This window comes from Setaria italica, chromosome V (genome assembly GCF_000263155.2).
Source record: "Setaria italica strain Yugu1 chromosome V, Setaria_italica_v2.0, whole genome shotgun sequence".
Lineage (NCBI taxonomy): Eukaryota > Viridiplantae > Streptophyta > Magnoliopsida > Poales > Poaceae > Setaria > Setaria italica.
Window position 1 is genome coordinate 6,590,524 of NC_028454.1, and position 19,525 is coordinate 6,610,048.

The 19,525-nt window shown below is 40.9% G+C and overlaps 2 protein-coding genes and 1 long non-coding RNA gene across 8 annotated transcripts; 2 read left to right on the top strand and 1 right to left on the bottom strand.

Annotated features, from left to right (window-relative positions):
* The first annotated feature begins 7,295 nt into the window (after nt 1-7,295).
* On the top strand, nt 7,296-7,939 carry LOC111257176. Its single transcript, XR_002677559.1, has 2 exons — nt 7,296-7,472; nt 7,593-7,939. It is a non-coding gene; the product is annotated as an uncharacterized LOC111257176 (long non-coding RNA).
* Nucleotides 7,940-9,306: 1,367 nt separating this feature from the next.
* On the top strand, nt 9,307-12,146 carry LOC101758558 (pentatricopeptide repeat-containing protein At1g05670, mitochondrial-like). Its single transcript, XM_022826616.1, has 6 exons — nt 9,307-9,315; nt 9,424-9,510; nt 10,107-10,295; nt 10,720-10,801; nt 11,047-11,196; nt 11,329-12,146. Exons 1-6 carry the CDS (start codon nt 9,307-9,309, stop codon nt 12,144-12,146), a joined length of 1,335 nt encoding a protein of 444 aa, XP_022682351.1.
* Nucleotides 12,147-13,869: 1,723 nt separating this feature from the next.
* LOC101763805 lies at nt 13,870-19,414 on the bottom strand. Of its 6 annotated transcripts, none has more exons than XM_022826428.1 (11): nt 19,196-19,412; nt 18,589-18,683; nt 17,578-18,426; nt 17,337-17,489; nt 16,458-17,130; nt 15,988-16,283; nt 15,815-15,897; nt 15,392-15,461; nt 14,816-14,954; nt 14,543-14,676; nt 14,049-14,376 (listed from the first exon to the last, which is right to left on the bottom strand). In XM_022826428.1, exons 1-5 carry the CDS (start codon nt 19,212-19,214, stop codon nt 16,756-16,758), a joined length of 1,491 nt encoding a protein of 496 aa, XP_022682163.1. In that variant the 5' UTR covers nt 19,215-19,412; the 3' UTR covers nt 14,049-14,376; nt 14,543-14,676; nt 14,816-14,954; nt 15,392-15,461; nt 15,815-15,897; nt 15,988-16,283; nt 16,458-16,755. The 6 variants fall into 6 exon arrangements, with proteins under 6 accessions (XP_022682167.1, XP_022682163.1, XP_022682164.1 ...); XM_022826429.1 differs by having other exon boundaries at nt 15,392-15,457; nt 15,806-15,897; XM_022826432.1 differs by lacking the exon at nt 16,458-17,130 and having other exon boundaries at nt 13,870-14,376; nt 19,196-19,414.
* Nucleotides 19,415-19,525: the final 111 nt, after the last annotated feature.

Here is a 19,525-nt window from a genome sequence, read left to right on the forward strand (position 1 = left end):
ATGGACTAATTAGGCTTAATAGATTCGTCTCGCGATTTAGCCTAGGGGTTGTGCAATTAGTTTTGTAATTAGACTATGTTTAATACTCCTAATTAGTGTCCAAACATCCGATGTGACAGGGGCTAAAATTTAGCCCCTCCCTGCCAAACACCCCCTTAGTTCACTCCAAAATCCCAACTTTAATACTATGCAAAAAGAAGATTTCCTATCACATCAAACTTGCGGTACATGCATGGAGTACTGAATGTAGACGAAATCAAAAACTAATTGCACAGTTTTGTTGTACTTTGCGAGACGAATCTTTTAAGCCTAATTAGTCAATATTTGAATAATAATTCACAAATACAAACGAAACACTACAGTGTTGCTACAGTAATTTTGACACTCCAAAGTTGGGCAACTAAACAAGGCCTAGGATTCTTATGTCACCTCACAGGGCTACGTTGCTGCAAAGCTGCAAGTGAAAAGGGGACGGGAGATTGGAGTGCTGGCGACTGAGCCTGTTTATTATGGGGATGTTTGGTTCTTTTGCACCTGTCACATCAAGTGTTTAGAAACTAATTAGAAGTATTCTAATTAAATATAGACTATTTACAAAACCTATTACACAGATGGAGGCTAAATGGCGAGACGAATCTATTAAGCCTAATTAATCCATCATTAGCAAATGTTTACTGTAGCAACACATTGTCAAATCATGAACTAATTAGGCTTAATAAATTCGTCTCGCCGTTTAGCCTCCACTTATATAATGGGTTTTGTAAATAGTCTACGTTTAATACTCCTAATTAGTATCTAAACATTCGATGTGACGGGTGCTAAAAATAAGCAAAAGTAACTAAACAACCCCTATGTCAGTCCTTCCGTGCATAAGGGGTTGTTCGGATCTTGAGTCGGGACTAAAATTCATATCACATCGAATATTCGGAGGCTAATTAAGAGGACTAAACATGAGCTAATTATAAAACTAATTACACGTATGGAGGCTAATTCACGAGATGAGTCTATTAAGCCTAATTAATCCATCATTAGCACATGTTTACTGTAGCATCACATTGTCAAATCATGGACTAATTAAGCTTAATAGATTCGTCTTGCAAATTAGTCTCCATTTGTGAAATTGGTTTTGTAATTAGTCTATGTTTAATACTCCTATTTAGTATCTAAACATTCGATGTGACAGAAGGGATCAAAGAAACAAACACCCCCTAAGGCCCCGATTGGTTCCGTGTACAAGGCGTCGTTTGGTTTTTTGGGACTAAAGATCCAAACACCCCATAAGTGATGATGTTATCGATCATGTCCATAGACGCAGAGATGCGCATCTATAAAATGAATAATTGTGAGACTTCTCTTTCTCCACCTCCAAGTAGTCACGCCAATATTTTTAAAAACTATTATATTTAAAAATTATTTAGAAATTAAACTCCTAACTAATAATTAAAATTGTTTACCTACTGCTCTCTCATTTTTTTCAATACTTCAATATAATTCTTATATAGATGTGATTGATTTTTAATTAGTACTTACTTTATACACTTTCTCATCAACATCCACACTTTTAACATTTTATATGGCACCTCCATACATTATTTTAGCATAAAAATTAATGTCTTTCATCACTTCCTTACATCCATGTATAAATGGTCAACATGGTTACACGTATCATGCCTATATATCTTAACTTAGTATTTCTATATTAACAATGACATAAATAGGTAATTTAGAATCTTACATTAGTTTACTTTTGAACATTTCTCTATAGTGCACGCGAAGATAATTAGATCACGATTTAGGTGTTTACGTTATGTTATTAACAATGACATAAATAGGTAATTTAGAATCTTACATTAGTTTACTTTTGAACATTTCTCTATAGTGCACGCGAAGATAATTAGATCACGATTTAGGTGTTTACGTTATCTTATTTTATTGACGACATACGTGGGTAACTTAGATGCAAATTTAGAATGACATTATAAGTTATACTTATGCATGAGTAAATTAGATGAAGATTATGAGGTTACTTTAGGTTATTTTTTTTAGAGCTCGGTAATTTAGATATAGGTTTAGGGTTCATTTTAGAAAATTTTAATAATGATAGTGGTGGGTAACTTTTAAAAAATATAATAGACCATAACTATGATCATTAGAGTTTACATGATTGATGTTTGATGTTTCTAATTTTTGTGAAAATTTCTAAGATTTGTCATTATTTTCTAGCATGTCTCGTGAGAACTAATGCGGAGTCTCCAATGGAAAAAAAATAAGGTCACATTGCTACAAAACTATTATCTTGAGCAGCTTCTCATTTGTTAAATATTCAAACACAATATTTACACAGATTGTGATAATTTTTAGTCAGTAATTACTTTATAATATTTTCATCCACATTTATAATTTTTAACCTTTCACTTTGCATTGCAGATATACGTTTGGATTTGTTTAATCAACCCTAAGTTTGGGCTATAATTTTAACATAGAAATTTATATTCCCATCACCTTCTCTATATCTTTATAAATGGTGGCACGCCTCATGTCTATATACCTTAATTATTATATCATATACCAATAGTGTAAGAAATAGACAATGTAGAATCATATATTGTGATTTAGAATCATACATTGGTATATACTTTTAATTAAGGTGATTTGGATTCAAATGTAGGGTTACCTCATGTTATTTTTAATAATAGTATATGTTGGTAATATAGATAAAAATTTAAAAGGTTATTTTAAGTTATTTTTTTAAGTATTAGTGGAGGGAAATTTATTTGCAAATTTAGAGGGTTATTTTAAATATTGTTCATAATGGTATAAAATGGGTAATTTCGATGAAGATTAGGGGTTACTTTTGTGTTTATTTTATATAATGGTAGAGGTGAGTAATTTAGATATAGATTTAGGGGGTTATTTTAGGCTATTTTCATAAAGGCATAGGTGGGTAATTTTTTAGAAAACATAATAGAGATCCGATGCTTATAATAATTTGAGTCTACCAATTGATGACCGGATGTTTTATTTTTTGTGAGAATTTCTCCTTTTTTTTGAAGTATGCACATAAAAGCTTTAAAATAAGCCTCCAATTAGTAATAGGAAGATAAGATGCCAAGTAAATGCTACTCTCTTCATTTCAAATTGTAATTCGTTTTGACTTTTTTAATTCATAGATTTTGCTATATATATATATATAGTATATCTAAATGCATGTGAAAATCTAAATGACTAGACGGAGGGAGGAGTACAAACATATGTAAAACTATAGAATTAAAAAAGTTTATAAGGTTTTAAACGCATGGCCTTCTTAATTTTAAATTAAGGGCACGTACAACGTACGTCTTTTTTGTCATATGGGAGATGCTATTTTTGTAAAACCCCCTTGACTCAGCCGAAACATGGGCGCGCTGTCTCCTCCCGAAGGGATGATAGGGGCTCGTGCTTCCAAGCCATATCGCCCGCTCCAGCACCGTTGTACTCCGTCGCCTCGCGAAGGGACGATGGGGGCTCGTGCTCCTAAACTATATTTGATCACCTTGATCTATGAGTCTATACAAAAATTAATTAGGTTGCAGGTAGCCTAACAGACAACCTATTGTATAAGTTGTCTGTATTGCTGTCTCTATGTGACATGTCCAGTACTTGCAGACGGTAGCCGTCTAAACTGTTGAACGTACCCTAACATACCGTCTAAACTGTTGAACGTACCCTAAGATACCGTCTAAACTGTTGAATCGTACCCTAAGAAGAGGGATACGTTCGAAATTATGATTACAAGTAGTACATGTTAGTACGAATATGAGCTCGGCCTCTGGTTTAATGTCGCGTCCTTTTCTAGTCCTGGAAAAAAAACAGAGAATACCATACTGCAAAGATTTTTCAAGATGGACATCTAGTTTGAGGAAAGGGAGTTTAAAAAAAATCAAAATACCTACCCATCTAGATGTCCGTCTCTTTCACGTCATCGGCCGCAGCCCGCCAATCCAAGCTCGCCACGTCGGCTTACCGCCTCAGCGGTCAGCACAAAGCTAGATCGATCCATAGAAATTCCATTGTTTGCTTGGGCGTGTAAGCTTGTCTGCGCTCACTTGTTCACCGGCAGGGCAGACGGTCAAGTCGGCTGACCAAGTCAGGAAATTCATGCAAGCACGCCGCCTCCGTCGCGTATCATACACGACCGGTTGATCTTCTTTGTTGCACACTTGCAACTTGCAAGCAAGCTAATTTTCCCTGAGAAACGCGTTAACGACTAGTACTTGCACCGGGCCAAACATGCATATATAAAAGCGCTGCGCCGCATTCATTAGGAATGCATCCAAAACCACAAACAAACTCATCTGCCAAAACGACGAACGCGCAAGAGTGTCGAGCTCGGGGGCTAGCTGTGACAGGAGACGAGAGATCAACAACAGTAGCTGGTGGAATGAAGGCGCGTAGCCCCTCCTTCCTGGCTGTGTGCTTGGCGATCTTGGCGACCGCACTCATCATCTCCGCCGTGCTCGTCGAGCCTGCGCAAGGTAACACACACAAAATTAAGCTGCTGCTGGTACTGTTATTACTTACTCAGCTGGATCAAAACGTTTGCAAAGTGTGTTATGATGAATAACATAATCTGCGCGCAGGGTTGAGGCAGCTGCCTTCACCTCCGTCTCCACAAGGAAATCTACATCACCATAACCATGGGTAGGATTCTTATGTCACCTCACAGGCTACTACAAGCTGCAAGTGAAAAGGGGATGAGAAATTTGGAGTGCTGCATGGCGATAAACCCGCCTGTTTTGTGCTAGTGACTGACGAAGCAATGATGCGTTCTCCATCTTGTCCATAGACTCAGAGATGGGGTTTGTATCTATAAAATGAATTATTATATTATATTGAGACTTCTCTTGCTCCACCTCAGAGTCACACAGGTCGCCCAAGTTTGTACTATGCCAAGTACTAGCTACGAAACATCTATAAAAACTGCAGAACTACAAAAGTTATATTCCGCTAATGGACTAGCTGCGAAGGTTTTGAATTTTTCCTTACATGGCCTTCTGATTTTTAATTAAAAGAGAGGGTTATGTTCGAAATTATAATTACAAGTACTAATGGCATGTTAGTTTCCCTCTTAGAGTATATAAGCTGGATTATGATCCATGAGTAGTAGGATCCTGACCACAATATGATCACCCATGACTCGTATTCCAACTTATATAATCTAGATCTAAAACAAATATGATCTAAGTATTTGTTAATATGAATATGAGCTCTGGTTTAATGTCCTGGCTTTTTTGTGCTGGAAAAAAGAGAGAATATCATACTGCAAACTATTTTTAAGATGGACATCTAGTTTGGAGGAAAACGAGTTTAAAAATCTCAAAATACCTACCTAACTACGGCTGGAAGACGAGCCAGAAACTCGCAAGCTAGCTTGGCTCGTTCGTAGCTCGGCTCAGTCAATTTTTTAACAAGCCGAGCAGTTATTTTTGCTCGTTTTGTTAACGAGCTGGCTCGAGCTAGCTTGCGAGCTGCCTGCGAGTCAAATGAGCTAGAAGGCTTAAGACCCAACATAGGAAGCAGAGCTATCAAAGCTGAGCCGAGCCGTCGAATTGAAGCAGAGCCAAGCCAGTCGAGGTGCTTCATGCATGGTGCATTTTTGTATTTAGAACTTTATAATTACTACTTTTAAAAAATATTTTATATATGTTGAGATGTTAATCACAAATTTACATCCAGCTCACGAACCTAACGAGCTGGGCTCGAGCTACTAACGAGCTGAGCCAAGCCAATCCTTTTTTTCTCGTTTTGTTAACGAGGTGTGCCGCCGCGTCGGCGTCCAGCTCTATACCCAACTAACCCAGCCCACCTCTTCAGTCGTCACGTCGGCCAACCCAAGATTGTCACGTAGGCTTACCGCTTCCTCAGCACTAAGCTCGAATGCTCGATCGATGGACGCATGGAGATTCCATTGTTTGCCTGGGTGCATGCAGCATGCCGCCTGCGCTCACAACCGCGGGGCACTTCGTTCTCTGTTCTCACATGGCAGTTGTTCACCACACGTCCACACGGCCACACCCCCCGGGCGGACGGTCAAGTCGGTTGACGCTTCGACGGTTGACCTGCGACCGGCGGAGGAACGCTGGCCAGGTCAGGCAATGCAAGCACACCGCCGCCTCCTCATATCATGCACGACCGGTTCAGCTTTAATTTTGCTGCACAATTGCAAGTAATTAAGCTTCGCCATGGGAAACACGTTAATGACCAGACCTGCCCCGTCCAAACATGCATGCATAAAAAGCGCAGCGCCTAGCTCGTTACCATTAGCAATGCACCCACAAAAGCGAACTCATCTGCCGAGACGAGCCAAGAGTTGAGGGCTTGTGAGTTGTGACAGAGACGAGAGATCAGCGGTAGAGAATGAAGGCGCGTAGTCCCTCCTTCCTGGCTGTGTGCTTGGCGATCTTGGCGGCCGCACTCATCATCTCCGCCGTGCTCGTCGAACCTGCGCAAGGTAACACACACAAAGCTGCCGCTGGTACTACATATTATTACTCAGCTGGTCTCAAAACGTTTGCAAGTGTGTTATGACGAATAATATAATCCATGCGTGCAGGTTTGAGGCAGCCGCGCCCACCTCCGTCTCCACAAGGAAATGAAGCACCGGGTGTCATACACTGATACATGGATCCGCTGTTCTTTGCTTATGCTTTCTCTCTGCTCGCGTGCTTCACTAGTTCTTTGATGTGCTTTGGGTTTATTTCTTCTCTCAAATACAAATAGAAGAGCAAATCTTGCCTAGTTTTTGGTTCTCGAGACAACACGACGAGCAGGGGAAAAAAATTAAATACATTACAGATTTCTTTTTAGCTCGAAATGTTTGACCAATACTTTTTCTGAAAGAAAGTTTGACCAATATCCCAGCTGGTCCTCAGTGCGTGGCAGTTCTTAACTTCTGACCAGCTCTACTGGACTGCTCCGTTGACTCTATGTGGCGACAGCAGGGCAGGGGTTGTAAAACAAAACACCACATCTTTTTTTCTTGAAAAGAATTTGAAGGCAACAGGTCTACCACGTCAAAGGATCCGCGCCTTTGTTTGGAGATTGGACGGTTCCAAACTTCCAAGTCGCTCCGGTGCACCTAGGACTAGTCATGCCGCATGCAGGTTGACTGGTCCATGGGTCGTCTTGCTTCGTTCGTACGCCATTGATCGAAGTCGACGGCCATCCAGAATTCAAGATATGAGCAAAGATGCAAAGCTGTTCAATCTAGATCAAGGTCAACGCCAGCTAGGAAAATACTTTCAGCTACCTCTATCTGCCTACGACGGTTTATAAAAGGCCATTAGTTAGGATTAGGATGGAGACGGCCATCAGGGCAAACTGAACCATGACCAACAGGTGCTCTCCTTCTCTTCCCTGCATGTATGTGGCGGCGATCTCCCTGGCTGTCATCGTCTCTATCTCCGGCGTAGTCGATTGCTCGGAGGTCAAAGGTATGCATGCATGCATGGCGCCCCCAAGGCCCCGACCTAGTACTAGAGTAGGGTATCAAGCTACTGTTTTGATAAGTGGTGGTTGATGGAACACGACGACGCATGCATGCGCTCTTGCAGATGACGCAGCTGCCCGTCCGGACGGAGGGCGGGATGGCTGGGCGCCGCCGGCGCCGCGACCGGGCACCGTGCACCACAGGTGCCCCGACCTGGAGCCCGAGTGCGCACACCCCGGCGCTCCACCTCCGCCGCCCGCGCCGCACCGGAAGATCGGCCGGAGCTGGTAGGAACTAACGCCGATGATTAGCGATGTGATGGGCCTCTTATCACCCTGTGCTAGTGCCAAGTATGCATGTAACTATCGATGCTGCTGCGATGTAGTGCTGCAATGTACTGCGCCGCTTTCGGCTTGCCTGAACGACACAGCTTTGTTGTTCATTCCCCATGAAATCATTTCGTGTTTGGCATCGGCTTAATTGTCGTTCTTCATTCTGTTGCTGAACAAAGAAGTGTCTCGTCGTCTTGTGCTCTGACAATGTTCTGATTCCCTCTTGTTCTTCCGTCCAACGCGTTCGTGAAACAAACACGTTCGACTGAGTGGCCTATACGATTTTGGTCGAGCTGGTTTTTCTCGAAGGGGCCTTGTTTGTGTTTGAATACAACAGCCAACTCGTCTGACCCTGCGATATGGAATGGCCCAAAACCTAAAAGGGAGGTTGCCCGCACTACTACTATTGGAGGCCCATCGAAATTGAGCCCATATATACCCAACAATTTTCCAGCAACCTTCTTCGTACTGGATTCCGTTAGCAACGCAATCGGATACAGACTGAGATAACCGACGGCAGAGTAGGGCTTCACCAGTGTCCTCTGAAGTCTTACCGAAGGAGTAATTTTAAAATGACTCCACCGTTGAAATCGGGGAGAAGCCACAAAATGCGAGGAGCTAGATGAACAGTAAAAAAGATCGGTTGTTTGATGTTGCTCTACACTCTCCTTGTAGTCCATGAGTCCATCTCCACTTGAAACACAGGCGCGGCTTTGCCGCGCCCTAGTTTGAATGGACCAGCCTTATTTACTTAGCTCGCTTGATCTATTTGAGCATTTGAGCCCCTTGTCAAGCTCTCAGACTTGAAATAAATCCTGGGTAGCTTTGATATCACAAAATAGTCTTGGAACAAATTTAAAGTCTGAGTAAACACACATCATGCTTTTGAAATGGTCTTAGTGTATGCACGGAAATGCACTTATCATACAAATTCATATGAATAGAAATATGAAGATTGGAATGATGATAATTTGATAACATAATTTCATAATTTGCAGGTGGTGCATAATTTCAGCTATTAGCAACTGGCTCATAATTTTAGATTCATTTTGAAAATACATCGTGTCATGTGCTACAAATTTTCAGGAGCTGAGGTGTGCTTGGGTAACTGAGTTAACAAGGTCAAGCATGCTGGAAACTAGAGTACTTTTATGGCAACAAAATTGGTAGAAAAAAAATGAGTAGAGTAGTGAGTGCATCAGCTCATTACGTCAGCTTGGGCGTCAGCTCATTACATCTCCTCGATCTATCAATTTAGTTTGATCAATCAAGCTGTTTACCAATTTCAGTATACTTCAGCTTTTTCTTCACAATTGACTTGACAACTCAATCTCCTTTGTGCTTCAAATTGTTGTTTCTTGTAAGGAGATCAGCTCACAAAAGTAGTAGTTTTAAACTGGTTGTTTAACTCGCAAAAGAATTGATAGAGAAAATTGAGTAAATGAGTGATGCCATTTTAGTTTGGTCGGGCAAGCTGTTTACCAATTTGATCATCAACGGTTTCTCATGACAGAGGTAGGACAACTTTTTTTAGGAGAATTTTTGTTTGCTCCCACGATAACCACCATGAGGCAGCATTTAATGCATCAGTTCTTTCCTAATATCAATTGTTCTGCATTTCAGGTTCTATTTTTGAAGGCACATACAGGCTGGTCTACTGCAGATGAGCAACTGAATAAACAACAGGACCTACAAAACAGGACCTACAAGGTAATGCAATGCTTTAGTGCTCACTTAAAATAGTCTGTTACTAGTGTGATGAAAAAATATTTCCACGTGTGGACTACATGGACTTTGTTCAGCTCACTACCATGGATAGACAGTCATAAACCATTTCTTTTGTGCAGGTTCAATTGTTCAGTTCAAAGCAGCAATAGGCAGACTTTGAATTTAAGGTTTGCAATTTGTTTTCAGCCGTTTGATTCAGAGTACACGGGGAGCATAGTGTTGGGAGCTGGATCACAACACCACCATCCTCCAAGTGCTGGCTCTTCATTCATTCTTCACTTCTCTCTACCATACTGATTATGTATGGTTTGCAGAAGCATGTGATACCCTCTTAATCAGTAATGTTCATTTATCTCTGTACCATACTGATTATGTATGGTCAAGAGTGTTTATTTGTCTCTGTACTGCATAAAATAAACCTATAGATGTTTCATCAAGAATATTTATGTTTTATTTGTCTCGTATACATTAAACAAATATCCATCCAATCTGTTGGCTTAGTGGCATATCTTGTATGTAGCCAAGTGTTTGAAATTTACTTATGGTGCAATCATTAATGGTCTGTGCAAGCACGGCAGGCCGAGTCAGGTGAAGTGCTTGCTGGATCTTGTGCTGGGTTAAAACCTAATGTTGTTGTTTATGCAACTCTGGTTGATGGGTTCATGAGGGAGGGCAATTCGGACGAGGCGTTTAAGATAATCAAGGACATGTCTGCTGCTGGTGTGCAGCCGAACAAGATCACCTATGACTATCTCATCCGGGGCTATGTAAATTGGGGCAGCTGGGGAGGGCTACTGAAGTTTTGAAGGAAATGGTCAAAATTGGTCATATCGCTGACACCATCACTTTTAATCATCTCATTGAAGGGCATCTCCGACAGCATAACAAAGAAGAAGCCTTTTGGCTGCTTAATGAAATGAGAAAGGATGGTATTTCGCCTAATGTATACACTTACAGCATAATCATCAATGGACTATGCCAAATTGGTGAATCGGAAACAGCAGGTGGTCTCCTTGAGCAAATGGTTGCAGAAGGTATAAAGCCCAATGCATTTGTTTATGCGCCTCCTATCTCAGGGTATTGCAGGGAAGGCAAATTCTCATTGGCCTGTGAAGCTCTCAAAAGATGACCAGTTCCAATGTAGTGCCTGATTTGTACTGCTACAATTCTCTTATAATTGGACTATCTAAGGTGGGAAAGATGGAGGAAGCCATAGAGTACTATGATCAGATGCTGGAGAAAGGAGTGCACCCTAATGAGTTCACATATGATGGTCTGATTCATGGCTATAGTATGACTGGGAATGTAGAAAAGACTGAATAGTTACTCCATCAGATCCTTAATAGACTAAAACCAAAGGACTTTATCTACGCTCACCTCCTAGAAGTTTACTTCAAGTCAGATAATCTTGAAAGGTTTCCTCTATTCTTCAATCCATGTTAGACGGGGGAGTCATGCCAGACCGTTTATATGGAATTGTGATTCACAATCTGTCAAGATCTGCACATATGGAAGCAGCTTTTAGGGTTCTCTCAGTGATGGAGAAGAATGGGTTAGTTCCTGATTTGCATATATACAGTTCGTTGATATCTGGTCTTTGCAAGACAGCTGATGTGGAGAAAGCTGTTGGCCTTCTTGATGAGATGGGTAAAAAAGGAGTGGAGCCTGGTATTGTATGTTATAATGCCCTAATCGATGGGCTTTGCAAGTCCGATAATATTTCTCATGCTTGTAATGTCTTCAGTAGCATATTAGTTAAGGGATTAGTGCCAAATTGTGTGACATATACATGTTTGATAGATGGATACTGCAAAGCTGGTGATATCCATGATGCTATTGGTCTTTATAACGAAATGCTAGCAAGAGGGGTAACCCCAGATGCTTTTGTCTATAGTGTGCTTACCTCTGGCTGCTCAAATTCCGGGGACCTTCAACAGGCTCTGTTTATAACTGAAGAGATGGTTCTTAGGGGATACGCAAGTATTTCTTCTTTCAACGCCTTGGTCCATGGCTTCTGCAAACGTGGAAAATTGCAGGAAACTGTGAAGTTTCTCCACATGATGATGGACAAAGACATAGTGCCTAACATGCTGACTGTTGAAAATATCGTAAAAGGACTTGATGAGGCTGGGAAACTCAGTGAAGCACACACAATTTTTGTTGAGCTGCAACAGAAGAAAGCTTCGCAACATGATAAAGATCACTTGTCCTCATTGTTTACAGGCATGAACAATCAAGGACTAGTTCCTCTAGATATGACACATAACATGATCCAGTCTCATTGTAAAGGAGGAGATTTGGATAAGGCTTTGATGCTACATGATGCTCTTGTGGCAAAAGGTGCTCCCATGAGCTGCACATCTTATCTTGCTTTATTGGATGGCCTTTGCTGGAAGAGCAAACTGACCGAAGCTTTTAATTTGCTAAAAGAAATGGAAGAGATGGGTATTTGTCCTTCCGAGGATCAGTGCATGATACTGTTAAATGACCTTCACTCGTCAGGATTCATCCAGGAATACAATGAAGTATTTGATACTATGTTGTGTTACAAGTGGTTACAAAAGGAAAGCAAATGTAATTCGGTTGGTAATAGTCAGGAAGCTGCGAATGCAGAATAACCATATAATCCTGATGCCATTGTACTTGTACTGCAAATTTATGAACTTCTTTTTGATAGATGAGAGTTTGAGTGGGTTAATTTACTCCATAGAATCTGCCTGATTTCTTCTTGTTGCAAATCAGAAAACTATAAGCCTCTGCAGCTTTAGGTTAATCTGTTTGGCGGTCCAGCATTTTTTCTGGTTCAGGTATGGCAGGTTGAAGATGCAAGAAGGTTGTGTTTTTGTAATGTAAAGAGTGCAACTGCATAACAATGCTTAACTCTGTAGAATAACATTTTTTTATTGCTTTGACTTAGCTGTGAAACTACTAAGTGGTTTGGGATTACTCCTATTTCTTATCTTCATCCTGGTCTATTCATTTCCAGGCACATCAGTAACATTGAAATGGTAGATATTCAATTTGGTTTCTGTTAACTGAGTGCACTTTCCATTCAGTTGTGGGTGCGCATGTATTTTCTTCAAATCGATAAATTTATCCATCTTGCCTAGAGGAAATGTGCTGGGGGAAACTGGAAACACTACAGATCGAAATCCAAAAATTCAAGTTTGCAGGTTGGAACGAATCTGTGAATTCTTTTTGTTGATCCATCATGTCCAGGTAATATGATAATGGCAGATTGTGATGAAGCTGGTGTTTTGTCATGGATCATGATACTTCATTTTCTTTGCATTCATACTGATGTCAGTAGAGGGGAGCAGTTGGGCATTGATTCTTTACGCTTTCCACGGGATGTGCTTAAATTCGACGAACTGGCATATTTCTATAATCAAACAGTGTACCTAGCATTTAAATTTGGATTCCTCACGGCTTGTTTACAGGACACCTAGTTTTGTTCTTGTTTATCAAATCCTCCCGGCTGATGCTTTGTTCTTACTCGACCTTGCAAAATATAGTCATGCAGCATCGTTCCCACACCCAATTTTGACAAAAATCGGTTTCTGCACTTTCTTTTTCACTCGAGGCTTGGCCGCATGATCATCGCCTCATCGGCTTCCATTTTGAATGAAAACATGGAAACCCATGTACAACTAGGAAGGCTGGCGCGCTACGCCGCGCCAGTATAACTTGCGCACTTGTAGCTGGCTTGCTGCCGCCTGGCCCGTCGGTGCTTTCATTGGTTCTTTATTCTTTTTATTATTCTTTGGAGGTCACTTGCTACTGCTAATCACAAAACGTCAGAGAAGACTGCAAGGTGCAAGCATATACTACAAAAGAGCCACAAATATACACATGTACGACTCAGAAGCATCTACTTTAGAAATAATGACCATTATTTTGAAAACGGATATGTATCAGACTATTCAGCATATGAACCATATAAAAAGAAAACAGGAGTGCAAAGATATAGCCGTGTTGATATGGGTATCACGGAATGGCAGCACACATATCACAGTATAGTAAACCAGTTAGCTAGTTTTTTATTCCTGATTTTGCTTGGATCGGAAAAAGATTAAGTACAACCAATAAATCATTTGCAAAGCTCAGATGCTAATGCAAATAGGCAAAAAGGAAAAAAATGGTACGAATATACATATTGAACGCATACAAAAGGTAGACCTGATTGCATGGTGATGCATTATTTGTTCTAGCAGTTGGAGAAGCCACAAAGATACGAGTCCTTTGTAGGCGTTGTGATCCATGATCCCACAAATGTAGAAAAATGGAAAACCATATTACCAAAACAAAGCATGGCATTTCAGTATAAAAATTGCAGGTGCATGGATGTAAGGGGAACTTTTCAATTTTGGAACAAAGATCGAAGCAGCCTGATGTGGTAGAACCTAGTGTGCATAAATCCATGCAATAAGATAATAACTAATCATAGTAACTTTAGAACGTCTACAGTTGTCATCCTCATCCTGGAGAATCAGAAACCCTTCATAACACAACTAAGAATATGAAAAATAGAATTCCATGATTTTAAACAATATACGCCTCATATTCTGATTTGTACAAACATTAAGAATAAAAGTTACTAAAATTTGTTCTTATGTATAGATCGATCACCTACAGCAGTTACTACCAGTAAAGCAAGAAGCAATGATATCTACCAGTCCATTGAAATGTGCAAGCATAGTAACCCTTGGCCTCCAGCAATCTAATAATAAGATCCACCTGTAGTAATGAAAACATCCTGTTGTCCGCGAAGCAAGATTCCCTAAAGAAGATTTAGCCATAGCCACCAACCTTCAGCCATTTTACCATTCTTTCTACTAGTCTGTCAATCTACAGTACGAGATAAAGTTAGAAAAACTCAAAGACATGATCAGAATATATTTTGATTCAAGACAAATGACAAGTGCAACCCCATCCATGCTAAAAAATTACAGTTGAGTTTTTGTTTTTCCCCCCTACAATCGACTCAAATCTGAATGTATGACTCACTCATCACCTCATCTGAAAGATACATCAGCAACCAGTTTGAAAATATCAAATAAATGGAGTTCTCTTCAATCATCAGGTCTGGGTTGTAACACCAGCACACATAAATGATGTGTTCTTGTAGCGGCCATTTGTGCTTTCATTCTACAACAAAAAAAATATGCAGAAAAGATAAAATAAAGCAAGCATATCTACATGTATATTAAAAGACGGCATCATATTAAATTTAGGCTGCCAAGCACAAAAAAAAAATTAAATCAGAAGAATCTGTCAATTTCACTACCTTCTTAATCACATTTTCAATGAAAGCCAGTGCAAAAACATGCCAAGCTGTTTTACCCAGTTCACCTGTAAAGCAACCTATTCCAGCGCCCAGTTCCAGTACAGATTTCAATTTCATATGAAGGGGGTAAAGACAGTACCTACAGAAAGAAGCACCAATATATCAAAATGTCACAAAAATTGCGCATCCATATCAAGCTCTCAGTGACCCTTTCTCGTGCTTTTGAGTAATAATAGTGGTTGTATCAATCATTTTTCCTATTTGCTGTATTGTTATGTGTCATTATTTCATTTGCTCAAAAAGTGATTGATAACTTAATGTAAAATTATTGGGATGATATGTAGCAACTCCCACAGAAGAAAGGTTACAAGCACACGATGGTAGCTATTTCAGGAATAAGTAGGTTCATACAGCACACCAACAACATAAGTTACTATCCAATATGGTGCAAGTGCAACAACAGAAAAGCGCATTCTGTGGTACATCGAACTGTCATTCAAAGTCAAATACAGCAGGGGTCGACTGTAAATTAAAGAATAGATTAATTAAAGTTTTAGTTCATAGCTTCGCAACTACCTTTACAGATGCCACATGAAACAAGAAATATCGCAGCTGCAATATGTCAGGGCAGATGAACACGGGCTTCCTATAAGGATCACAACACAAAACAACTCCAGATTACACGAGATTTTAACATTCTGCTAGAAAAACGAGGGCCTTAGTGCCTATCATAAAACAAAACAGAACAGAGCAAAAGTAACTCAAGCTGAAAACTGGATTTATAGAAAAATTGCCCTTTTTCCATATCCCTAAATATTGAAAATCCAGGCTCCCGAATGTGGGAAATAAGAATTTACAATTGAAACCGAAATTATGGGGCCATCCTATATGAGGGTAGTCAGATAAATTTTTTATGCAGGTAATTTGCCCTAAAAAATGCAACTCAATGAAGAAGGGGGAGGATTGAGTGGTGATCCAGCTGATCTGAACTTTCCTCACCAATCTCAGGTTCTAAATTTCTTCTCCAGCTCAGCTCCCGAGGCAGGTTTGTGGCTTCATTCATCATAGCAAAAATAGTGGATCTGCACACATAACACACATGAGGCAAAATTAACTCTTCAACAACAGGTAGCAGCAGGTGCTACCGGCGACAAGGACAGCAAGGAGGTCACCAATTCGCCGTCAGTGGTCGCCAATTCGAGGACGAGATCCCTAAATCGCCACCGCCTCTTCAGCTCCCAGTGTCGGCAATGAAAACGAAGACAAAAGGGTTGGAATGGGATGGATGGATGGGAACCCAGTTGGACCCCTCGCTCACCACTCACACACAGGCAGGAGCGGGTCACACACCCTCTCACAGCCTGTACCCGTTAACGCGTTACCAGGCACAAAAGCACTGAAACAGCGGACCCGAACAGATGATTTACATGGTGTCGATCTCACCCTGCCCGTCATCATTCCGACGCCCCTGAACATCGATTGAGTGATGGTTAAAAATCAAGCATTTGAGAATGAGTAAATCTGATTAATAAAAACAACTATATTGAGCAGTGACATGCATATACATGCATATAAAATAACTACAACAAGGAGCACAGTACATTTTCAAGTTAGAATGACTGAATAAGAGGTTAGCACACACCTTTTATGAATTGAACTTGAACTCTCAGTTAACAATGTACCTAACTATGGGCATGCACTTAGCAGTGTCCATGCAGTTTGGTAGTTCTGCAGGCACGCAGCATACACAAGTTCATATTAATTAAGGATATTCGAATACACAACATACACAAGTTCATATATTAATTAAGGAAATTCAAATCTTGTGGCACAGCTAACAAGTTCTGAGTCTCATATCTACATTTCAAACTTACAAGGACCCGGATGGCACCTCAGATAAGTTTAAGAACCATGTACATTATACCCAAATACACAACTAGTTAGGATAGACACTTGCTGCAGGGTTCAATGAGTTTCAGGCTAACAGTTGATGGTACATTCCCCACCACATGCCGCTCAATAGCCAAACGAGCTCTTTGGGCTTCCACGAGATCCTCCTCAAACATATGGAGACACATTGTCGACTTGTGTATCTTTCTTTCATGGCCACGGCTAGTGTCTAATGTGAGGCACTCCAGTATTGGTGCAAGCTCAATAATAAGATTTGTAAACTCAACCATGCTCTTTGCAGAACAAAAGCCAGTGATCATGACATTTTTTAGGTTCTCATGGCTGTGTTGCAAAAGGTGCCTTGAGTATGAGTTATAATCAGAATATTCAAGAACTGAATCGTGCCTGATGGTTGGTAGCTCTACCTGCACATGGTCCATTAATCATTTAGTTGAACTCACCATATTGATGTGTAATACGTGATATTAACGCATGACAAATTCAGCAATATATAAGTCAAATAAAAAGATACACTAATGGTGAGAAAAATTACTAACTCAGATTTGTTTTCAAGTTACTCATCTGATGAAGATAAGTTTTTTTAGGACGTTTGAGAAGATAAAAGACTTACACGCAAGATAAAAGTATCCAAGGCAGGTGAACCACTCAGAAAAGAGACTAGAGAACAAAAATCGTAGTCTGGGGAAAGGCTTGGTTCAATAAGCGCAACCTCTAGGTGCTTGAGGTAAAAGAACTTCCCAACCAACATTGGTGTGTTGACTTTCTGGAGAAAGAGGAGCAATAAATATTAATATTAACTGTGAACAAGGTATTTTTCACATGTACAATTGTTCAAAAAAGAAGACACTAACCTCATCACGGGATGTCAGACAAAGAGTTTGCAGATTTGGTGCAATGGATGGAAGCTTGGTTCCGGTGCAATACAGCATGTTAGACTCACTAGTACTCATCATTTGCATATGGCTCAGTTGCAATGCATTTCCAAGTGACATGTGTATTGGGTGGCCTATATACTTGAACTGAGATAGATTTGGAGCATTGCTTTCAATCATCTCAAGCATCACACAACCTTGCACCTGTAGGAAAGTAAGCTGCACCAGCACATAAGGTATCTTCAAACAAACTATATCACTGCATTTATAAATGTCCAATTGCTTCAATGCCAAAGATTTGGACAGAAAGCTACATAGCTCCTCCCCGGTAATGTGGACTGAACTTAGATGCACACTTGTCAAGCTACTTAAGCAACCAACTTCAACTCCAGGATGGAAAGCACAATGATCAAGGAAAAGGGACCGCATTAACCTTCCCCTCTCAGTGGATAACAGTGAACATGGGAAGTTGTACTCAATCTTGTTGCGCCAAGGCATTTGTAATTCAAATTCTTCAATCCCGGGTGTAATAGCAACATTAAGCCAGCGGTCAACATAACTCGGATGCACATTGTCACAAGGGTAGGTCTGAAGCTTAAATGTTTTCACACCGATGCCAGTGTGTTTCGTCACAATGTGATCAACTCTACTAATAAAATCACTTGTTATTTCATCCATGTTACGTGCATCTTCATTTATGCCAAGTGTTTTAATATCAAATACGAGATAAGGATAGCATCCCCAAGAACGGAGGAATCCCCAAGACACACCAGAAGCAAGGGCAGCATCTCTCATTGGCATGAGAGTGTGTATCTGACAAAGTATATCCTGCATTAACAAAGCATAGGAATCACATCAACATCAATGAAATAGTTGCCATAGTGAAATATAGTTTCTTGGAGTGAAGAAAATAGAGCCAAATTACACTCCGATTTACCAGATCTCTGGGAATTTTTTTTCTGGAAATTTCATCATACTAGCATTTCCTACCTCTGGGAGTATCGGCTCTGATTCGCTCCTTCTGCCATCTTGAACACAATCTCCTTTTTGACAAGTCCAGCCTTCTATTTCTGGTGCTGAGGCATCTGCAGTCCAATCAAGTTAGGACATCAGAGAATGCCAAAAAGAAATAGTACAGGCTGTTGCAATCCCACACACAAAATATGATTCTTCAACTTTTGAAGAAAGCCATTGAACTTTCTGTTACACAATGGTTAGCCTAAAAATCAAAAGCTATTGATCAAAATAACATCTTTATTTTAGACTTGCAAAAACATGATCAAGCACACAAACAGGGAAGAGTGAAGACACGGTGCCCTTGGCAATCTATTTTGATTTTTGGTTTTGGTTGGGAAAGGCGTCGTCAGAGCTGATAAGCAGCGCTTAACTGTGCAGGTAGAGAGATGCTTCCTGGCCCATAAAAATCACAGATTCCTGACCTAATCCATCTTCCCCAAAATTGTTCCCTAATAGTCTGGAACACAATTACTCAGCTGGATCCCAATTTCCTTACGATGAGATATGGTTTAGAAAAATGACGAGACAACACTACAGTGAGAGGTATGAATCAGAAAACGGGGAGGAAGAGGAGGTATACCCATTGTCTGGCGTTGCATCAGCAGCTGGAGCTGGACGGACCGCGCCCGCTTCTGCTCCAGGGTCACCTCAGCAGCGCAGTCGGCAATGAAAAACAAGGCGAGATTCCGCGGCCGCCTAGGCACGCTTATGCCCTGGGCGGCGGGGTACCGCGGCGCCTAGGGGGTAGGCGGTCCCCTAGGCGGCCCGTGGCGGCGGCGGAGGCCAGGTACGGGCGGCGGCTGAAGCAGGGACGGGCGGCGGCGGCGGAGGAAACAGGGGCGGCCGTGGGTGCGCGGAGGAGGAGGCGGCGGCGGGGGCGATGCAGGGGCGAGCGGTGGGGTCGAACGAG

Excerpts from the sequence above, each read along its gene's own strand:
- LOC101758558 (XM_022826616.1), top strand. Across the intron at positions 10,296-10,719 it reads ACTATCTCATCCGGGGCTAT|GTGGGAAAGATGGAGGAAGC; the intron begins GTAAATTGGGGC and ends GGACTATCTAAG. Across the intron at positions 11,197-11,328 it reads TAAAAAAGGAGTGGAGCCTG|ATGGATACTGCAAAGCTGGT; the intron begins GTATTGTATGTT and ends CATGTTTGATAG.
- LOC101763805 (XM_022826430.1), bottom strand. Across the intron at positions 18,427-18,588 it reads CAGAGCCGATACTCCCAGAG|GATATACTTTGTCAGATACA; the intron begins GTAGGAAATGCT and ends TTGTTAATGCAG. Across the intron at positions 17,131-17,336 it reads TGGATACTTTTATCTTGCGT|GTAGAGCTACCAACCATCAG; the intron begins GTAAGTCTTTTA and ends GACCATGTGCAG.